The 17,999-nt window shown below is 32.1% G+C and overlaps 1 protein-coding gene across 7 annotated transcripts; it reads left to right on the top strand.

The window, feature by feature from the left end:
• The first annotated feature begins 8,319 nt into the window (after nt 1–8,319).
• On the top strand, nt 8,320–15,604 carry LOC107844896 (dnaJ protein homolog). Of its 7 annotated transcripts, none has more exons than XM_016689226.2 (8): nt 8,320–8,457; nt 10,695–10,865; nt 11,242–11,407; nt 11,552–11,696; nt 13,728–13,861; nt 14,017–14,159; nt 14,385–14,583; nt 14,933–15,604. In XM_016689226.2, exons 2-8 carry the CDS (start codon nt 10,716–10,718, stop codon nt 15,256–15,258), a joined length of 1,263 nt encoding a protein of 420 aa, XP_016544712.1. In that variant the 5' UTR covers nt 8,320–8,457; nt 10,695–10,715; the 3' UTR covers nt 15,259–15,604. The 7 variants fall into 7 exon arrangements, with proteins under 7 accessions (XP_016544712.1, XP_016544718.1, XP_016544721.1 ...); XM_016689232.2 differs by having other exon boundaries at nt 8,362–8,457; nt 10,698–10,865; XM_016689235.2 differs by lacking the exon at nt 8,320–8,457 and adding an exon at nt 8,460–8,573.
• Nucleotides 15,605–17,999: the final 2,395 nt, after the last annotated feature.

Here is a 17,999-nt window from a genome sequence, read left to right on the forward strand (position 1 = left end):
TGATAATCAAGATTATTTTTTTTCTTTTGAAATTACCCTTTTTTTAATACGTAGAATTTATACCATTAAAGAGAACTTTCTTCCTTCAAGACATTTATTATGGATAAAATGGTAAAATACTTTTTATTTTTTAAGAATGAGGAATTTTCTTAATAGGTGCTTCAAGCAAAAAATGCTCTTTACTTCCTTCATTTCATATTAATGGTTCATATTATTGAAGAAATAGTTATCTCAAATTACTTGTTAATGTGCAAAGCATATAAATAAGATAATAGACAATCAATATAGGTTGGGAAGAATATTTTAAAATAAAAAAAATTACTAGAAATAACCACATCTTATTAGTGCTTTTAGTGACAATTATTCACACGTAAAAAAAGTTAAAACAAACATGATTTGGAGCATATTAAAATAATTTTGACTAATAAATTATATTTTAATCACTTACGTTTGAGTTTTATTTTTAATAAAATATTTGGACCACTTGCCTTAACTTTTATTAAATTCGAAACTAAGAACAAAATATGACGTGGTGAAAGAAAAAATAAATCAAAATTAAGTTTATTTACTATCTGATATGGCCAGACATGACACTTAGGTGGTACACATATATATCATTCTCTACCATAAAAGTGAAATTATATGATTAAGGTAATATAATAGTCACTTGAGATAAAATTTGAGGGATAAAAAATTATACGTTAAGTCAAAGGATCCCACGCTTTGGCCAAAGGATTTAAGTTTAGAAGTCATTACTAATGGCTTCCACTCTTTGGCAAAAGGATTTAACTTGGAACCTAATGTCAACTTTACCTTTGCTATTACATGTTCAAAACCTTTATAACAAAATGTAGCATACAAAAATGATATCTCATCATTTACTTTTAATTACTTTTCTCACAAGAATTTCTTTGAGGGAATAAGGATGGAAAAAATGACAAGTGGATAAAAGTCTTTAACAAATGAAGAGTTTGATGAGTCACTTTGACCAAAAGTTAATATAACTGGCCACTTAATTAATTACAAACTTGACTTTTTATTCTTATCTTATGAAAATAAAATAGCTTCACGCCATTTCAGACTTCTTGAGTAGAATATTATGATCTTGCATAGTTATAAGTATTAATCAGGGTATTGTTTATCTACTAATTAAAATGGAAACACAACGGAGTATTATTTTATGTTCAAAACCTTTATGACAAAATGTGTCACACAAGAATGATATCTCTTCATCCCACTTTTACTTTGCTCAAAAGAATTTCTTTGAGGGAATAAGAATGAAAAAAATGAATAGTAACTAAGCTTCATAATAAAAAGATTTTAAAAAAGTTTCGTCACAAATGAAAATGTTATGATAAAACAATTTTATGCTATGACAACCTTTTCGGATGGTTCAATTTCGAACTTCATGTTCACCATCCTATGGAAAAGAAATGCTTTAATTTCACTAACAAGTGAAAACTTTGCTCTTTCCATAATGGTAAATTAGGTTGAAGAAGAGTTTCAAAATATAATAAAATGAATAAACGTTCAACGTAAGAAAAAAAAAAAAAACAGCTCTTTAGATTATATATAAGGAGGGAAATAAAAGTCAAATTTCTTAATTTGTATTTTTGTTCAAAGAGTCAAAGTTATAGTTAATGTTAAAGTTATCTTATTTGATTACTAAGTAATCTTGAATTCTTGTAATCTTATGAAGAAAATATTTTTCCTTTCAAAATGGGTGGTGTTTTTCTCCTCCTTCTTCTTTTTAATTTGAAGTAGCCACATGTTATTTGTGTTTTATTGACAATTATTCATACGTACAAAACAAAAGTTAAAACAAAATGATTTAGAGCATATTATAATAGTTTCGACTAGTCCATTGTGCTTAGCTATTTATGTTTGAGTTTTATTTTTAATAAAGTATTTGAACCACTTGCCTCAACTTATTAAATTCGAAAATAAGATGTGGTACAAACGTGGCACAGATATGACACATAGGTAGCACATGTATATATTACTCCCAATCATGAAAGTGAAATTTTATGTGTATTGTGGTATGATATTCACTTGAGATAAAAAATTTCAATATATAATGAAATGAATAAACGTTCAGCGTAAGAAAAAAACGCAGCTCGTCAGATTATATATAAGGAGCGAGGGAAATAAAAGCCAAATTTCTTAATTTGTATTTTTGTTCAAAGAGTCAAAGTTATAGTTAATGTTGAAGTTATCTGATTTGATTACTAAGTAGTCTTGAATTTTTGTAATCTTGTGAAGAAAATATTTTTTTCGTTTTAAAATAAGTGGTGTTTTTCTTCTTTTTCTTCTTTTTAATTTGAAGTAGCCACTTGTTATTAGTGTTTTTAGTGACAATTATTCATACAAAAAAAAATTTAAACAACATGATCTAGGGCATATTATAATAATTTCGACTAGTCAATTGTGTTTAGTCACTTATGTTTAAGTTTTATTTTTAATAAAGTATTTGAATCACTTGTCTCAACTTATTAAATTAGAAAATAAGAACAAAATATGACATGGTGAAAGCAAAAAATAAAAATAAATTTATTTATTATCTAATGTGGCACAGACGTGGCACGAATATGATACTTAGGTGGTACGTGTATATATTATCCCCAACCGTGAAAGTGAAAATTTATGTGTAAGGTGGTATGATATTCACTTGAGATCAAATTTGGGGGTTAAAGAATTACATGTAAAGTTAAAGTGATAAAGTATTGAAGTGTTCGTTTGTCCTTCAAGACATTAAACTTTGGGTAAGATAATAAAACAGTTCTTATTTTCTAGAAATAAATAATTTTTTTAAGAGGTCTTCAGGCTAAAAATACTCCTTAATCCCCTCGTTTTATATTAGTGGTCCATGTTACTAAGAAAATAATTATCTTAAATTACTTGTTGATTTGCAAAATCAAGAAACATACAAATGAGATAATAGACAATTAAAATAGGTTGAAAAGAATATTTTGAAATGAAAAAATAATTTATTAGGAGCAGCACATGTTATTAGTGTTTTCAGTGACAATTATTCACACGTAAAAAAAAAAAAAAGAAACATAATTTGCTACATATTACAATAATTTTGACTAGTCAATTATCTTGTAATCACTTATGTTTAAGTTTTATTTTTCTAAAAAAAAATATGGACCGCTAACCTCATCTTTTATTGAATACGTGGTAAAAGTAATATATATATATATATTTACTGTTCTTTGTGCCACAGACGTGACACTTGGGTTGTATGAGTGTATATCGCTCCTAATCATGAAAGTGAAGTTGCATGTGTAAGGTGGTATAAAATTTACTTGAGATAAAATTATGCGATAAAGAATCACAAATAAAGTTAAAATCTAAAGTAAATTTTTTAGATAAATTTAAGGGAAATTTTGTGCATTTTCTCAAATATAAGTATTACAAGGTGTCAAAAAAATTCTCCGTTAATCTTGATAATGATATGGATAGGACACTTAAATATAAAGTGTATTATAAAATGTTAAAGGATAAATTAATAAAATTGTGAAAATTTCTTTTTTAGTTATAGTTTCTTAAATAGCATCTAAATAAAAGAGGAACAAGTGAACAAGTAATATAAAACAGAAAAGTACATACCTATTTATTTTTTTATATTCTTACCTTTTTAAAAATAAAATATCTTTATGTCATTTCGAACTATGTTTTAGTCAAGGTATTATGTATTATATTATTAGTTGAAATTGAAATTTATTTGTGAAACATACTTATTCAATTCTTTGAAAAAATTCTTTTGTTGATAAAGATGAAGATAAATGTTAATTCAAGAGTAGTTTGTCAAAATAAGTTAGTTAAATATTATTATGTAAAATAATGTACAAATTAATTATGCAATGATCAATAGTAAAGAAGTTATTATACCGTGTTGAACAATGAATACATTATACCATGATGAACAATGAATACATTATTATGTAGAAATTTAAACTTAACAAAAAGTTCTAAAAAGTGATATACATGAATTAATTACTTCAAGAGAACATTTTCGTCTTCAAAATTTTAGTTCATGCTTGCTAATACACGCATTTTTATTCATATTTTATCACATATAGAGATGAGAATAGAATATTATGGATGCATATTTAAACTTAGATGGAGCAGGACGAGTTTGGGTCCATAAAAAATTTTTAAGTGCCTAACTCATTGTATTAGATATTATTCATTCACGTGAATAACCCAAACATTTACAAAATACTATTTATTAATTAATAATGTCAATAAGATTTTTTGTTTTACATAAGAAATCTGAAAATAATAATGACTTATGTAGTATATGAATTTAAAGTAAATCCAAGTCTTTCAAATACATTATATTACGCCAAAAGAATCTCCCCCCCCCCCTCCCCCCCACCCCTAAAAAAACTCAAGACTTTTAAATTCTAAACTGATATAATTAATCAAAATTTTAGTTAACATATTACAAAAATCACTAACAGAATTTTTTCTTTTAAAAAATAAGTGGGTGGATGGATGTAGATAAAAATGTTACGCAAGGGGTGCTAAAGTTTTTGTAAGTTTATGTTGATTTGTCTTTTAATTGATTTGTACCATTCGTCATTTTAATCACTTTTTTTTAAAAAAAGTGTTAAGTAAAAATTAATTTTTTTTAAGATAAACAATGCAATACTTAATCAAGTGTACCATTCAATTGAAGTGTCTCAACTAGGTACTGTTAATTAAAACAAAAACTACTCAATCTTTTTAAAGCGTATAATTTAATCCTATTGTGTTAAATCTTCATATTCCACCTTAGTTTTTTAAATATGGTGCTAATGTAATACTTTTTTTTCAACTAAATCTAACTCGTTTAAAGTCTTTTAAAAAATAAAAACTCAAAAAATTCATTACTCATTCATCGTGGATACAATTTCATCACTCCAATCTCATCCATATTTAAATTCAATTTCTGTTGTTGTGATAAGTAATAGTTATTTCATTAATTTTCATTTATTGCAGTGACATCCTAAATAACAAAATTAAAACTATTACAAACAAAGGATAATTCCTCAAATTAAAAAGTTAATGCAGTATATAAGAAATGCTCCTATATTCTTTGATTTTTATTATATGTAATTTATCGTATCATATTACTTTATTATAGTTAATGTGTTATTACTATTTCTTAAAACAACATGATTTAGAGCATATTATAATAATTTCGACTAGTCTATTGTGCTTAGCCATTTATGTTTGAATTTTATTTTTAATAAAGTATTTGAACCACTTGTTTCAGCTTATTAAATTCGAAAATAAGAACAAAATATGATGTAGTGACAGAAAAATAAAAATAAATTTATTTATTATCTTATGTGGCACAAACGTGGCACGGATATGACACTTAGGTAGTACGTATATATATTACCCCCAACCATGAAAGTGAAATTTTATGTGTAAGGTGGTATGATATTCACTTGAGATAAAAAAATTTAAAATATAATGAAATGAATATACATTCAGCGTAAGGAAAAAAACGCAGCTCTTCAGATTATATATAAGGAGTTAGGGAAATAAAAGTCAAATTTCTTAATTTATATTTTGTTCAACGAGTCAAATTTATAGTTAATATAATAAAATGAATATACGTTCAGCGTAAGAAAAAAAAACGCAGCTCTTCAGATTATATATAAGGAGTTAGGAAAATTAAAGTCAAATTTCTTAATTTGTATTTTGTTTAAAGAGTCAAAGTTATAGTTAACGCTAAAGTTATTTGACTTGATTACTAAGTAATCTTGAATTCTTGTAATCTTGTGAAGAAAATATTTTTTCGTTTTAAAATAAGTGGTGTTTTTCTTCTCCACATGTTATTAGTGTTTTTAGTGACAAGTATTCATACGTAAAAAAAAAAAAAATTAAAACAACATAATCTAGGGCATATTATAATAATTTTGACTTGTCAATTTTGTTTAGTCACTTATGTTTGAGTTTTATTTTTAATAAAGTATTTAAATCACTTGCCTCGGCTTATTAAATTCAAAAATAAGAACAAAATATGACGTGGTGAAAGAAAAAAAAGAAAAATAAATTTATTTATTATCTGACGTGCCACATACGCGACACGGATATGACACTAAGGTGGTACATGTATATATTACCCTCCATCACGAAAGTAAAATTTTATGAGTAAGGTGGTATGATATTCATTTGAGATCAAATTTTGGGGATAAGGAATTACATTTTAAGTTAAAGTGATAAAGTGTTGAAGTGTTCGTTTGTCCTTCAAGACATTAAATTTTGGGTAAGATAATAAAACAGTTCTTATTTTCTAGAAATAAATAATTTTTTAAAGAGGTCTTCAGGCTAAAAATACTCTTTAATCTCCTTGTTTTATATTAGTGGTCCATGTTATTAAAAAAATAATTATCTTAAATTTACAAAATCAAGAAGCATACAAATGACATAATAGACAATTAAAATAGATTGAAAAGATTATTTTGAAATGAAAAAATAATTTATTAGGAGTAGCCACATGTTATTAGTGTGTTTAGTGTCAATTATTCACACGTAAAAAAAATAAATTAAAACAACATAACTTGATACATATTACAATAATTTTGACTTGTCAATTATTTTTTAGTCACTTATGTTTAAGTTTTATTTTTCTAAAAAAAAAAAATATGGACCACTAACCTCATCTTTTATTGAATCTAAAAATAGAACAAAACATGATGTGGTAAAAGAAAAAAAAGATTACTTACTGTTGTTTGTTGTATTGGCGTGTCACAGACATGACACTTACACTTAGGTTGTATGAGTGTATATCACTCCTAACCATGAAAGTGAAGTTGTATATGTAAGGTGGTATAAAGTTTAGTTGAGATAAAATTATGCGATAAAATTATGAATCTAACTCATTGTATTAGATATTATTCATTCACATGAAATTAACCCAAACTTTTACAAAATACATTGTTTATTAATTAATTAATAATGTCAATTAGATTTTTTGTTTCACATAAAAAATCTGAAAATAATAATGACTTATATAGTATATGAATTTAAAATCAAGTCTTTCAAATACATTATATTGCGCCAAAAAAATCCCCACCCCCCTCCTCCCCACCCCATCCCCTAAAAAAACTCAAGAATTTTAAATTCTAAATTGATATAATTAATCAAAATTTTAGTCAATATATTACAAAAATCACTAACAAAATGAAAAAATAAATTTAAGTGGGTGGAGGAATGTAGATAAAATGTTACGCAACTCTATCTCTTCTTGCATTACACTGCAATAGAATACAAAGTTCTGTTTTACAATGTATATGTATGTGTTTGTATGTTGTTGGATAATCTTAGTGCCTACAATACAAAACTGGTGTTTTTCATCTCAATGTTGGTTTTGTTTAATGTGTTAATTTGTTCTGATTTTTAAGAGTTTATAGTGTCATTTTTCCATCACTGTATAAATATTTAATGAGAAATACTCTTTTCTATGGGTTAAAAAAAGGAGTTTATTCTAGAGATCGTTGGAGTAGGCTAGTCAATAACAAGAAAAAAATAAAAAACCGAACCAAACCTACAAGAACCAAACCGACGGTTATTTTATTTTTGTGGTTTGGTTTGATTTTAGAAATTTAAAAACCAACTAAATTGCTTTTGGTTATGATTTTAACCACTAACCGATCCAAACCGACTCATGAACACTCCTAGGTAAAATAGTAGTAGAATTTTTAAAATATTTTACCGGCACGTCTGGACATGCAATATAAAATCCTTTAATACGAGTTGAAGTTTAATTTTATCTGGACACGAAAATTGAGGGATTTAAGTTGTATTTGTGTAATATAACATACAAAACCTCTCAAAATTGTGAGATTTATTAAAAATTTTCTCAATGCTGATATAATGTTATCAAATGAGTAAATCATAATTCATAAATAGGATATCGTAATACCGTAATATCACTGGTCAACAATTCTAGTAACTAATTATTTTCTAATATAGTCTATTCACATGGTACGAACAATCTCTTCACATAAAACATGATTTTTTTAACGATATTTAAAATGATAGAGGCTTTTTTTTTTTTTCATATAAAATATAAATTTATGATAAAATTTTATATCTAAAAAAGTTGAAATCATGATTTTACATTCCAAATTATGATATTTTGAGAATTTAAAATTTTATATTTCATGATTTTAAATAACGAATCAAATATCGGGTCCGGACATAAAATCACATGTCCAAATGCTTACTAAAGTCTCTTTAGTTTAAGACCTTAACAGTGAGAAAACTATTTTACTAACTTTTAAAAATTCGTGCCCAATTTAAGTCAAATAATTAATAAATAATTTTTGTTTAATGACCAATCAGGAATTACTGTCAGCTGATTAGGTGACCCATTGTATTAAGAAGCATTTTGTTGCAAAGTGGCATTTACGTAACTGCAGTTTTCTTGCTGTCAAAGAGGTGGACACCCAAGTAAGCAAGCAAACTCCCCATTCTTTTATTTTTGGGTTTCTTGTTGTTTTTTGATCATCATCTTTGTTGGTGGTGGATGTAAAGTTTCAATCTTTACTGTCATTCTTGATTCTTGAGTATGGTTTCTTGATTTTTTTTTTTTTGTTGAAGGAAATGTTGAATTTGTGTTTAAGTTTTACTAATGATGCTGTTAGTTTTGCTGGATGTGGTCGTAAAGTTTCAATCTTTAATGTCATTCTTGATTGATGAGTGCCATTCTTGTTTTGTGTTCTTTCTTTTTCCTTTTCAGCTGCAAAGTTGCTTTCTTTGTTACTTGGTTTGTTGTGTGTTTAATATTGCTGCTGCTAGTTTTGAATTGGTTGCTTGTTTTTTGTGTTCTTTCTTGTTTTGGTCGCGCCCCCCCCCCCCCCCCCCTCCCCACATGTATTTCAGCTTCAAATTCTGTTGCTTTCTTTGTTACTTAAGTCGGTTTTTCCTGGTTTTCTGGTCTGAAGTTTGATCAGGTAGCTACAACCTCCCTCCGATAGTTGTTTTGGGTAACTCTCTCCGTTGTCCCTTCGAAGAAATCACCTAGCGTTCTTTGTCTCTTTTCCTGTTGATTCAGGGAAAGAAAGAAAAATTGAAGCTTAACGATTTTATTTGCCATTTACTAAGTAATATGCTCGGTGAATTTTAGTAGTTCAGTTGGTTGGTTGCATGAACTTTCACCTATTCCCCTTCCCTTATCCCTGATATGGTATGCTCAAGTAATGCAGCTGGATTAGTACTGTGTATAACTGAATAATGAATAGATACCTATGGCGTCAATGCAAAATTTGGTGGAGCACGCCCTCCAAATCGCAAATGTCGCTAGAGCTTTAACTTAACTAACTTAGCAGGCTGACAATCAGGATGTAATCTTAGAATATTTCTCCTGCAGTCCTGCAGCATTAGGATTGAAAAACGAATGTGAACTTCTAGATATAGAGGTTTTTTCCACCGCATTTACTGGAAAATTTGTGCTATGAACATGATTTTTCCACTCATTTCCCACCGTATGGAAATATATTCTTACTGAAACACTAGTAAACTTCATACTTCTTACACTATTTTTTTTCTTTTCCTACTGATTCAATCAAAATATCTGCGGCAATAGCCACGGAACAATTTTCACAGGGAAATTTCAATGGAACGAAATAGTAATTTTTTAGTGGTAGGTCCATTCCGAATCAGTGCTGGCTCGTGTGCGTTTTGCACCTTCTTTAGGCTGAAATTAATTTGCATGGCTCTTGGCACATACTTTAATGTCGTTATTAATCTCTTATAGGAGCTATAGACACATAATCGAGGTTTTTCTTTGGTTGAATAGTTTCAAGATGATTTAATTTCTAAATATATTCATCACAAAAGAAAAAAGAGATGATTTGAGTTCTGGCGCTTTAAGTTTGCATTAATTTCTTTGCCGATTTGCTTTGTTCTATTTATGTTGTCGGTGAGTTTTGTATTGACCTTGTTTTGTCTTGATAGTTGCAATCTTTATTTAGTTTGCACCCTTTTGGTGTCTAATCCACAGAAAAAACTGACCCCGTCTTTGTCTTGTAAGTTGAAGTCTTTTGTTCAGTTTTGCGTCCTGGTGGTGTCTCACCAAAAGAAAACTAAGAATTACTTCTCTAAATACAGCGACGCGCTTCATGTTGCTTATATTTCTATGCTGAAGATAGTATAAACAAAGAGGTCATGATTCTATAAGTCGTTAGAAGTTTTCAAATCTTCTTGGAAAGAAGCCCTAAACCGTTAAAAAGGATTCTGTAGCTAGCAGCTCAGTCACGTTATATTGCATCCTTAGGACAGAAACTGAGCTGTGATCAGATCTCTTGAATGACAATACATCATGAAAATTCTCTCAGACTAGGCCTTTTGGGTTTCTCTCCCCTTCTGTATCTGTTTACATATATCTATCTATTGTCTTAAACTTATCCATGAAAGTAAATTTACTCTTTTTTGTAACTGTTGTTCTTAAGATTCTCACAAGTTATTTTCTTTCATTTTTAGTAATATATATCAACAGGAGATAAAGTTTCTCCATCTTATTCTTTAACTTGTTGCAATTGGTATTTCTCTACGAAAGTTTACTTTCAATCAGTTCTCATTAATTGCCTATTTACTATACATTTTTCATGTAAAACTTCCTACTGTTCTCTTGTTTTGGTTTATAACTTACTAAATGCGGTCTGAATTTATTTGTTCTGTATCTGAAGCAGGCATAAAGTTGAGCCGTTATGTTTGGGTGGACACCAAAGAGGAGTGACAACTCCAAGTACTATGAGGTTCTTGGTGTCTCAAAAAGTGCCAGTCAGGATGAACTTAAGAAGGCATATAGGAAAGCTGCTATAAGAAATCACCCTGACAAGGGTGGTGACCCCGAGAAAGTAAGTTGCATATCCTACTTGTGCAAGTAGAATCCTCTGCATATTGCTGTTCCAGATATGTCATTTCACCAGTGAAACCTTTTGATTCCAAATGCACACACACACATATATATATTGGATAATAGTGGTGGCCGGGCCAGCTTGGACGCTGCTTGATTTGTGAGGCAGTTTCCCTGAATCTGCTAATAAAATTGGCTAATGTGTGATCATGATAGTTGATTGATACATAGGTCTTCTTTTTTTTACGCCCTTTTAATTATGATGCAGCATGCACATATGAATGTGCCAATACATGATCGAAGAAAGTAAAGTGGAAGAGGCAGTTCTAGGCTTTTACTTCTCGTCTTGTACTTATGTTTGTTTCCTATTTTCTCAGTTCAAGGAGTTGGTTCAGGCATATGAAGTTCTAAGTGATCCAAACAAGAGACACATTTATGATCAGTACGGTGAAGATGCTCTTAAAGAGGGAATGGGAACTGGTAGTGGTGGTGTTCACAATCACTTTGACATATTTCACTCATTCTTTGGTGGGTCTTTTGGTGGTAAGAATTCTCTCTCTCTCTCTCTCTCTCTCTCTCTCTCTCTCCCAGAGATCGTGGATAGAGCTAGCCCCCTGCATGGCAGTTGACTCCATTTTATAGTTAATTCTGTTGGACGGCATATTTATTTGGCCTTGGTTGCTTCAGGTGGCGGCAGCCACTTCAGAGCTAGCAGACAGAAACGAGGTGAAGATGTAGTGCATACACTTGGGGTTACTCTGGAAGATTTGTATAATGGCGCCACAAAGAAGCTGTCGCTTTCCCGGAATATATTGTGTCCCAAGTGTAAAGGGTATTTCCCCTCTCCAGCTGGCTGAACTTATCCTTTGCCAATGGCTATATATTTGCTTATATGACCAAGGATTCAAAGTCATATTAAGTTGAATCATGAAATTTGACTTTTGAGTTTGAATTGTTCTCGTTAAGGCTGAGCATCGATACTGAGTTTCTTTCACTTGGCCTGTGTGTGAATAGTTGAGTAACTGGTGGGCAAGATTCCAGAAAGTGTGTGTGCATGTGGTTATATAGAAATCTGAATAAACTAGAATTACTGAGGAATGGGAGCTTTTATGGTTCTTTCTGTTGGATGAATCTTGAATAAAATGACAATTGTTCCTTTACTTTTTCTTATCTGATTGTTTTTGAAGCTTTATTAGGTCAAATATGGCACAGAACTATCTTAGGTTCTTTTTGTGCCTAGTAAACAAGGATTTTATTGATACATTCTTCCAAGTGAATTTACTCCTTGCCTGTTCAAAAATAAAACATCTGCGGCAGATTGTTTTTATGTATTGTGAAGAAATACAAATGCCACATTTAGTTAGCTTGCAAGTATAAATTGTATATGAGTCCAACTATGACACTAGCAAATGTGTCTAACAACTAACCAAGATTCCCTAATATTTTTTCCATTTCAGGCACTTGTTTTCCTGTATTACGTGACACTGTTTGTAACTTCCTGCCTTTTGTTTTGTGGTGCTAAATAGTAACTTTCTAAAGCATACTGTCTAGTTTTTTGATTTGTTTGTAGACTATTTCTTTTGCTTTGCTTTCTATTTATTATTTTCCAAGAATAAGATCTCTTTCCTGGAATAACCAAATCGACATTAAAAATGTTGAAGTAGTCTCCGGTAACTACTTTATATGATTTAAAGTTTGATTGTGCCATCTTTACACCCATTTACATCTTCCCATCATTATGGTAATAGATCTAGGAACACATTTAATTACTCATTAAAACCATCTTCTCTTGAACTCCGTCGAAGTGCACAGATCTCTTAAGAGATTGTATTGAGGAGGTAATGGACCTGTTCTCATGATAAAATAGAGTCCCCTATTCTTTTCGTTTTGCCAAATTCTAGTCCGGTTAGTGATAATAGACTTTATCACAGGATTTAGATCTCTAGTATCAAACATATTTTTCCTTTAGCGCCTTGAATTAATTTGGATGCTTCTGTAATCTTCAATGCTCAAATAACTCGAGTTCGACACTCAATTGTGTGATCTACTGGTTAATGATGTGGAAAAGTAGAGTTAACATCTCAGTAGAAACAAAAATTACTAGGTCATTTCTTTCCCTCTACCTAAGCCTTGATGGATAGATTTGCTGGTTACCTGTATTGGTGGGCGGTGACGTCAGACATGTAGACACCCTTAACAAACCGTGCACTTCAACTTAACCTGTTCTGAAAAGGGGTGCAACCGCAGGTATCCTGTAGATTAGTCGAGGTGCACGCAATTTTATCTGGTCATTACTGTTATCCAGAAAAATTAAAATGAATCTATTCTTTGCTAGGTTGACACTTCTGAAAGAGAGTTTTGTGTCTACGTGCTGCTAGTGTCCATGGGTGCTCCGTATTTGCTTTCATCTTTAACTTCTATTTGATTCATATGGCCTCTATATCTGTTCTGATGTTCTGTTATACTTATCATGTATTAGGATCATCTTGTGAATACACCTTTCAATTTAATGTAGTGCCCCTCATTTCTTAGGTTGTGTTGGGCAGGTGGCGATGTGGGTATGCATTGTTCTCGATTAACAGAGAATTGTAACATAACCCTTTCAAAATAGAAAAAAATGTGTTCAATTATTGATATATTGCGAAAATAAGAAAATCCTTGTTTAGTATCGGAATGATAAAGAAGGCATTAGAACGTTGTTGAAAAATAATTAAATGCATTTAGTTGTTCTCTAAAAACTCATGTGTAAGTTGAACTGAGAGTATTTATTGGAGCCTCACCTTAAGGTGCTAATTATTGGATTTCATGTGCATTTGACTTATCTTATCGACATATTTGTGATTTGGTTCCACTGTGTTTCTAGGAAAGGTTCGAAGAGTGGAGCATCTGGGGCATGTTATGGATGTCAAGGCACGGGAGTGCGTGTCACAACAAGACATATCGCTCCAGGAATGATCCAACAGATGCAACATGTTTGTCCTCAATGCCGAGGCTCAGGTAGTTAATAAAATATTATGGTTATTCCTATATTTTGTGTTCTGTGACGAAAGATGAGGAAAGTTGGTGGCATCCCTTACTTTACCTATCCACAGAAAAGGGGGAAAATGTAAAAAAGAGTTGGTAAATCCTTGAAATTTACTGTGTTGATGCAGGAGAGTTTATCAGTGAAAGGGATAGGTGCCTACAGTGCAACGGATACAAAGTTACACTAGAAAAGAAGGTGCTTGAAGTGAATGTTGAGAAAGGAATGGAAAATAACCAGGAGATAACTTTCAAAGGGGAGGCAGATGAAGCTGTAAGTATAGTTGGTTGGTTTTCTACTTTTTTTTACATTTGTGTGCCTGAACATATGTGAGTTTTGCACCCTGGAGTAAGTACAATATTTTTAATCAATGGTATAACCTTCTAAAATAATATATATTGAGCTCTTTGGTTTCCCATTCCATTTTATGCATTGTCCATTTCAATTTGGCCGATGATTCGTCTGTTCTGACACTTCAGTGTTACTGTTGTTCTGCAGCCCGATACCATCACTGGAGACATTTTTATTGTTCTACAACAGAAGGAGCATCCCAAGTTCAAGACGGATTTTTCTGATCTTCATGTGGAGCACACACTTACTTTGACTGAAGCTCTTTGTGGCTTTCAATTTGTCCTAACTCATCTTGATGGGAGACAGCTTTTAATCAAATCAAACCCTGGAGAAGTTATAAAACCCGGTAAGCACCTGCTTCCCTTGTACCATCTTGTCTAAGGGAGTAGAGGGGCTTCAAAGTCTCTATTCAATCTTGAAAAATATGCGTGAGAACTAGCCATATTAGTCTAATTTTGTGGTGACAAAGAAAAGGATTTTAAGCCGCCAGGGGGGGGGGGTTGCAATCTGTAACCCTGTGAATTGGTCGAGGTGCGTGCATCCTGGCCGGACACCATAATTATTTAAAAAGAAGGCCTTTAAGCCTGAGGGGGTGGTGGGCAAGGTAGGATAAAATGGTATTTGAACTAGGGGGCGTGCAGAAGAGGCTGTATAGTATTGCAATGGGAATATACTTATCCGGTTATCTTTTGCAGATCAATGCAAGGCAATAAATGGTGAAGGCATGCCAAAATTTCGCATGCATTTTATTAAGGGCCGGCTTTATATCCATTTTAAAGTGGTATTTCCAGAATCAGGGGTTCTTTCCCCTGAGAAATGCCGCAGCATAGAGGCTATTCTGCCAACAAGCCCAGGGAAGAGCTCATTGGAAATGGAGTTGGATGACTGTGAAGAAACTATTATGCATGATGTCAACATAGAGGAAGAAATGAGGCGCAAGGCGCAGCGACGGCGACAAGAGGCTTATGACTCGGACAATGATGAACCACACATGCATGGTGTGGCATGTAACCAGCAATAAGTCTGTAAGATGCTTGTAGTTTTCGTCGGATCCCAGTAATATTTTGCAGCATAGGTCACTGCCTTTTTGCTTTAGGGATGATTATGAAGGAGTTAGGCTTCCTTAGTTCTGTTTGATGGTATGTTAGATAATCCTTGCATATAATTGCTCATTTGGACTTCTGAACTCAACTTCTGTCTGTCCTATTGTATCAAGTAATACATGAAATTGAAGCAAATGTACCATGAAGAAAAACTTGAAATTGGAGTAATACTCTGATAAAAGACAGTCTTGTGTACCTTTTATATTAATCCATAGTGATTAACCTCTGCGCCGAGTGGGCATATATAAGAAAGTTTACTTGCGAGGGTTGGCTGACTCGTTTTCCACGTGGAAGACCTGGAATCGATTCCCTTCACCAGCAGCGCCTTTCTCAGTTAGAGCTCGTTGCCCCGGGCCTCCCATAGTGTGTTTTACATCTTTTATGTGGTTTTTGAGCTATTGCACAGGAGCAGATTTACCCGGTGTGCACCCAAAGGGTAACGACTTGGTGTTAGGGTCGGTAATTAGTTGAACAATTCAAATGTTAGATGTCAAAAAAAGCTAACTACTCAGAATTAATAACAACTACCAAACTACTTCAAAGCTACCTGTCAATTTGTTCTAAGCTGACAATACCCAAAGACATATCCTAGTCCTCAGTACATCATCAAGAGACTGCTATAGCACTTAAGTAGTTCAACTCTAGCAGCCTGTGCTGCTTAACTTTAGTTCATGATATCTCCTATAAGTGACCTTCCGATCGATCAGTCTTACTAGCATTGTTGAATCCTTCAGCTTTATCTTCAATTTTTTGGAGTTACAGCTGAGGCTGATTTGTGCCCATATAAGTTCCTGACTCCATCCCTACGGTCCTCTGATTATCCCTTGCCACTGCAGAATCTTGGCCCAAATGTTCATTGTCCATGGACATGTAAAGAACAAGTGTTCCATTTTTATTATTTCAGCTAAGTAGAGGATAAAGGTCCATATAGAAATCCTTGATTGTAACTTGAGTTGGGTACAACCTTAGTGGTTTTTTGCGTTTACCTCCAACAATTTATAAGGTTGATTTTCACTCGCTCACCAAAGAAACGATAATAAGTCACTTTTGATTAAATTACCTCTCATTTTATTGTACATATCACTTCTGGAAAAGATTGTTATACTAGTTAACTCGTACATATTATAATCAACCGGATCCTACGTATTGCTTAACATTCAGTATCTTCCTTATCATCCATAATGCCTGTTGTGGAATTTCACTCCAATAGTTGCTATCATATAAGTTAACCTAGTATGTTTAGCTTATTGTTCATTCAAATACTGTTATTCAAAATGGAACTAAGAAAGCATTAATGAGAGATCAACTAAGAATAAAGAAGAAGAGTAGAGAGAATAGAGAGTAATTGTTATTTCTTCTCTTAAGGGATGAGAGATCTATGATTGTAAATACAATGAACAAAACTCCTCTATTTATAGGGGAAATTTACTCATAGTTTGAGTAAAAGACGGATGCTTTAAATCCTAATAGATATCAAAGTAGATCTTGATAGACATTCACTATAATGTAAATACATTTATAACACTCCCCCTTGAATGTCTAATTGGTAGATAATATGTCTCGTTAAAACCTTACTAGAAAAAAACCCAGTAGGAAAAAAATCTAGTGAAGGAAAAAGAGTACACATCTCTAATAATACGCATTTCGACTGCCTCATTAAAAACCTTACAAGAAAAATCCAGTGGGACAAAACCTCGTAAGAGAAAAAGAGTACAACGAGTATGAAAAAGAGTACACATCTCCAATAATACGCATTTCGACTGCCTCATTAAAAACCTTACAAGGAAAACCCAGTGGGACAAAACCTCGTAAGAAAAAAAAAGTACAGTGCGTATTAACTCCCCCTAATGAGAACATCCTTGAACCTTTGCATCCCGATCTTGTGCACCATTTTAAAAATTGTAATTGGAGAAGACTTGGTGAATAAATCAGTCACATTGTCAGTTGAACGAATCTGTTGCACGTTAATATCATCATTCTTTTGTAGCTCATGTATGTAGAAAAGCTTTGGCAAAATGTGTTTCGTTCTATCTCCATTTATGAATCCTACCTTAAGATGTGCTATGTATGCTGAATTATCTCTGTATAAAATTGTGGGTAGATTGTCATATTTCACACCATATTTTTCTCGAATGATATGTATCATGGACCTCAACCATGTATCATGAACCTCAACCATACACATTTTCGGCTTACTTCATGAATAGCTATTATCTCAGCATGATTCGATGAAGTGGCTACGATGGACTGTTTTGTATATCTCCAAGATATGGCAGTATCCCAACATGTGAACACATTGTATGTTTGAGACCGAGATTTATGCGGGTTAGATGAGTACCCAACATCAGCATGACTAGTAAGATCGGGACTGCAATCTTTAGAATAAAATAAACTCATGTATCTTATTCCATTTCAATGTCTCCTAGTAGGAGTAGAAATATACCTTGCTAACAAATTGAGCGAAAGGCTATATTGGGTCTTTGTCACGCCCCAAAATCCCATCGGGCCGGACTGGCACCCGAAGCCGAGAAGGCCCGGGAGAACCCGTTCAAATACCTGTACTTTCACTTACATGTCACCAAAAATTTGGACAGCACTTCGTTGCATATAGAAGGGTCTAATTACCTGTATCAGCACAACACGCACAAATATATATATA

Source organism: Capsicum annuum, chromosome 8, assembly GCF_002878395.1.
Source record: "Capsicum annuum cultivar UCD-10X-F1 chromosome 8, UCD10Xv1.1, whole genome shotgun sequence".
NCBI classification, from domain to species: Eukaryota; Viridiplantae; Streptophyta; class Magnoliopsida; order Solanales; family Solanaceae; genus Capsicum; species Capsicum annuum.

What these genes read in the sequence shown, in the direction of transcription:
- LOC107844896 (XM_016689226.2), top strand. Translation starts at nt 10,716, where the DNA reads ATGTTTGGGTGGACACCAAAGAGGAGTGACAACTCCAAGTACTATGAG. An exon ending in AGGGTGGTGACCCCGAGAAA is followed by an intron (nt 10,866 to 11,241) that starts GTAAGTTGCATA and finishes CTATTTTCTCAG; the next exon opens with TTCAAGGAGTTGGTTCAGGC. An exon ending in TCCTCAATGCCGAGGCTCAG is followed by an intron (nt 13,862 to 14,016) that starts GTAGTTAATAAA and finishes GTGTTGATGCAG; the next exon opens with GAGAGTTTATCAGTGAAAGG.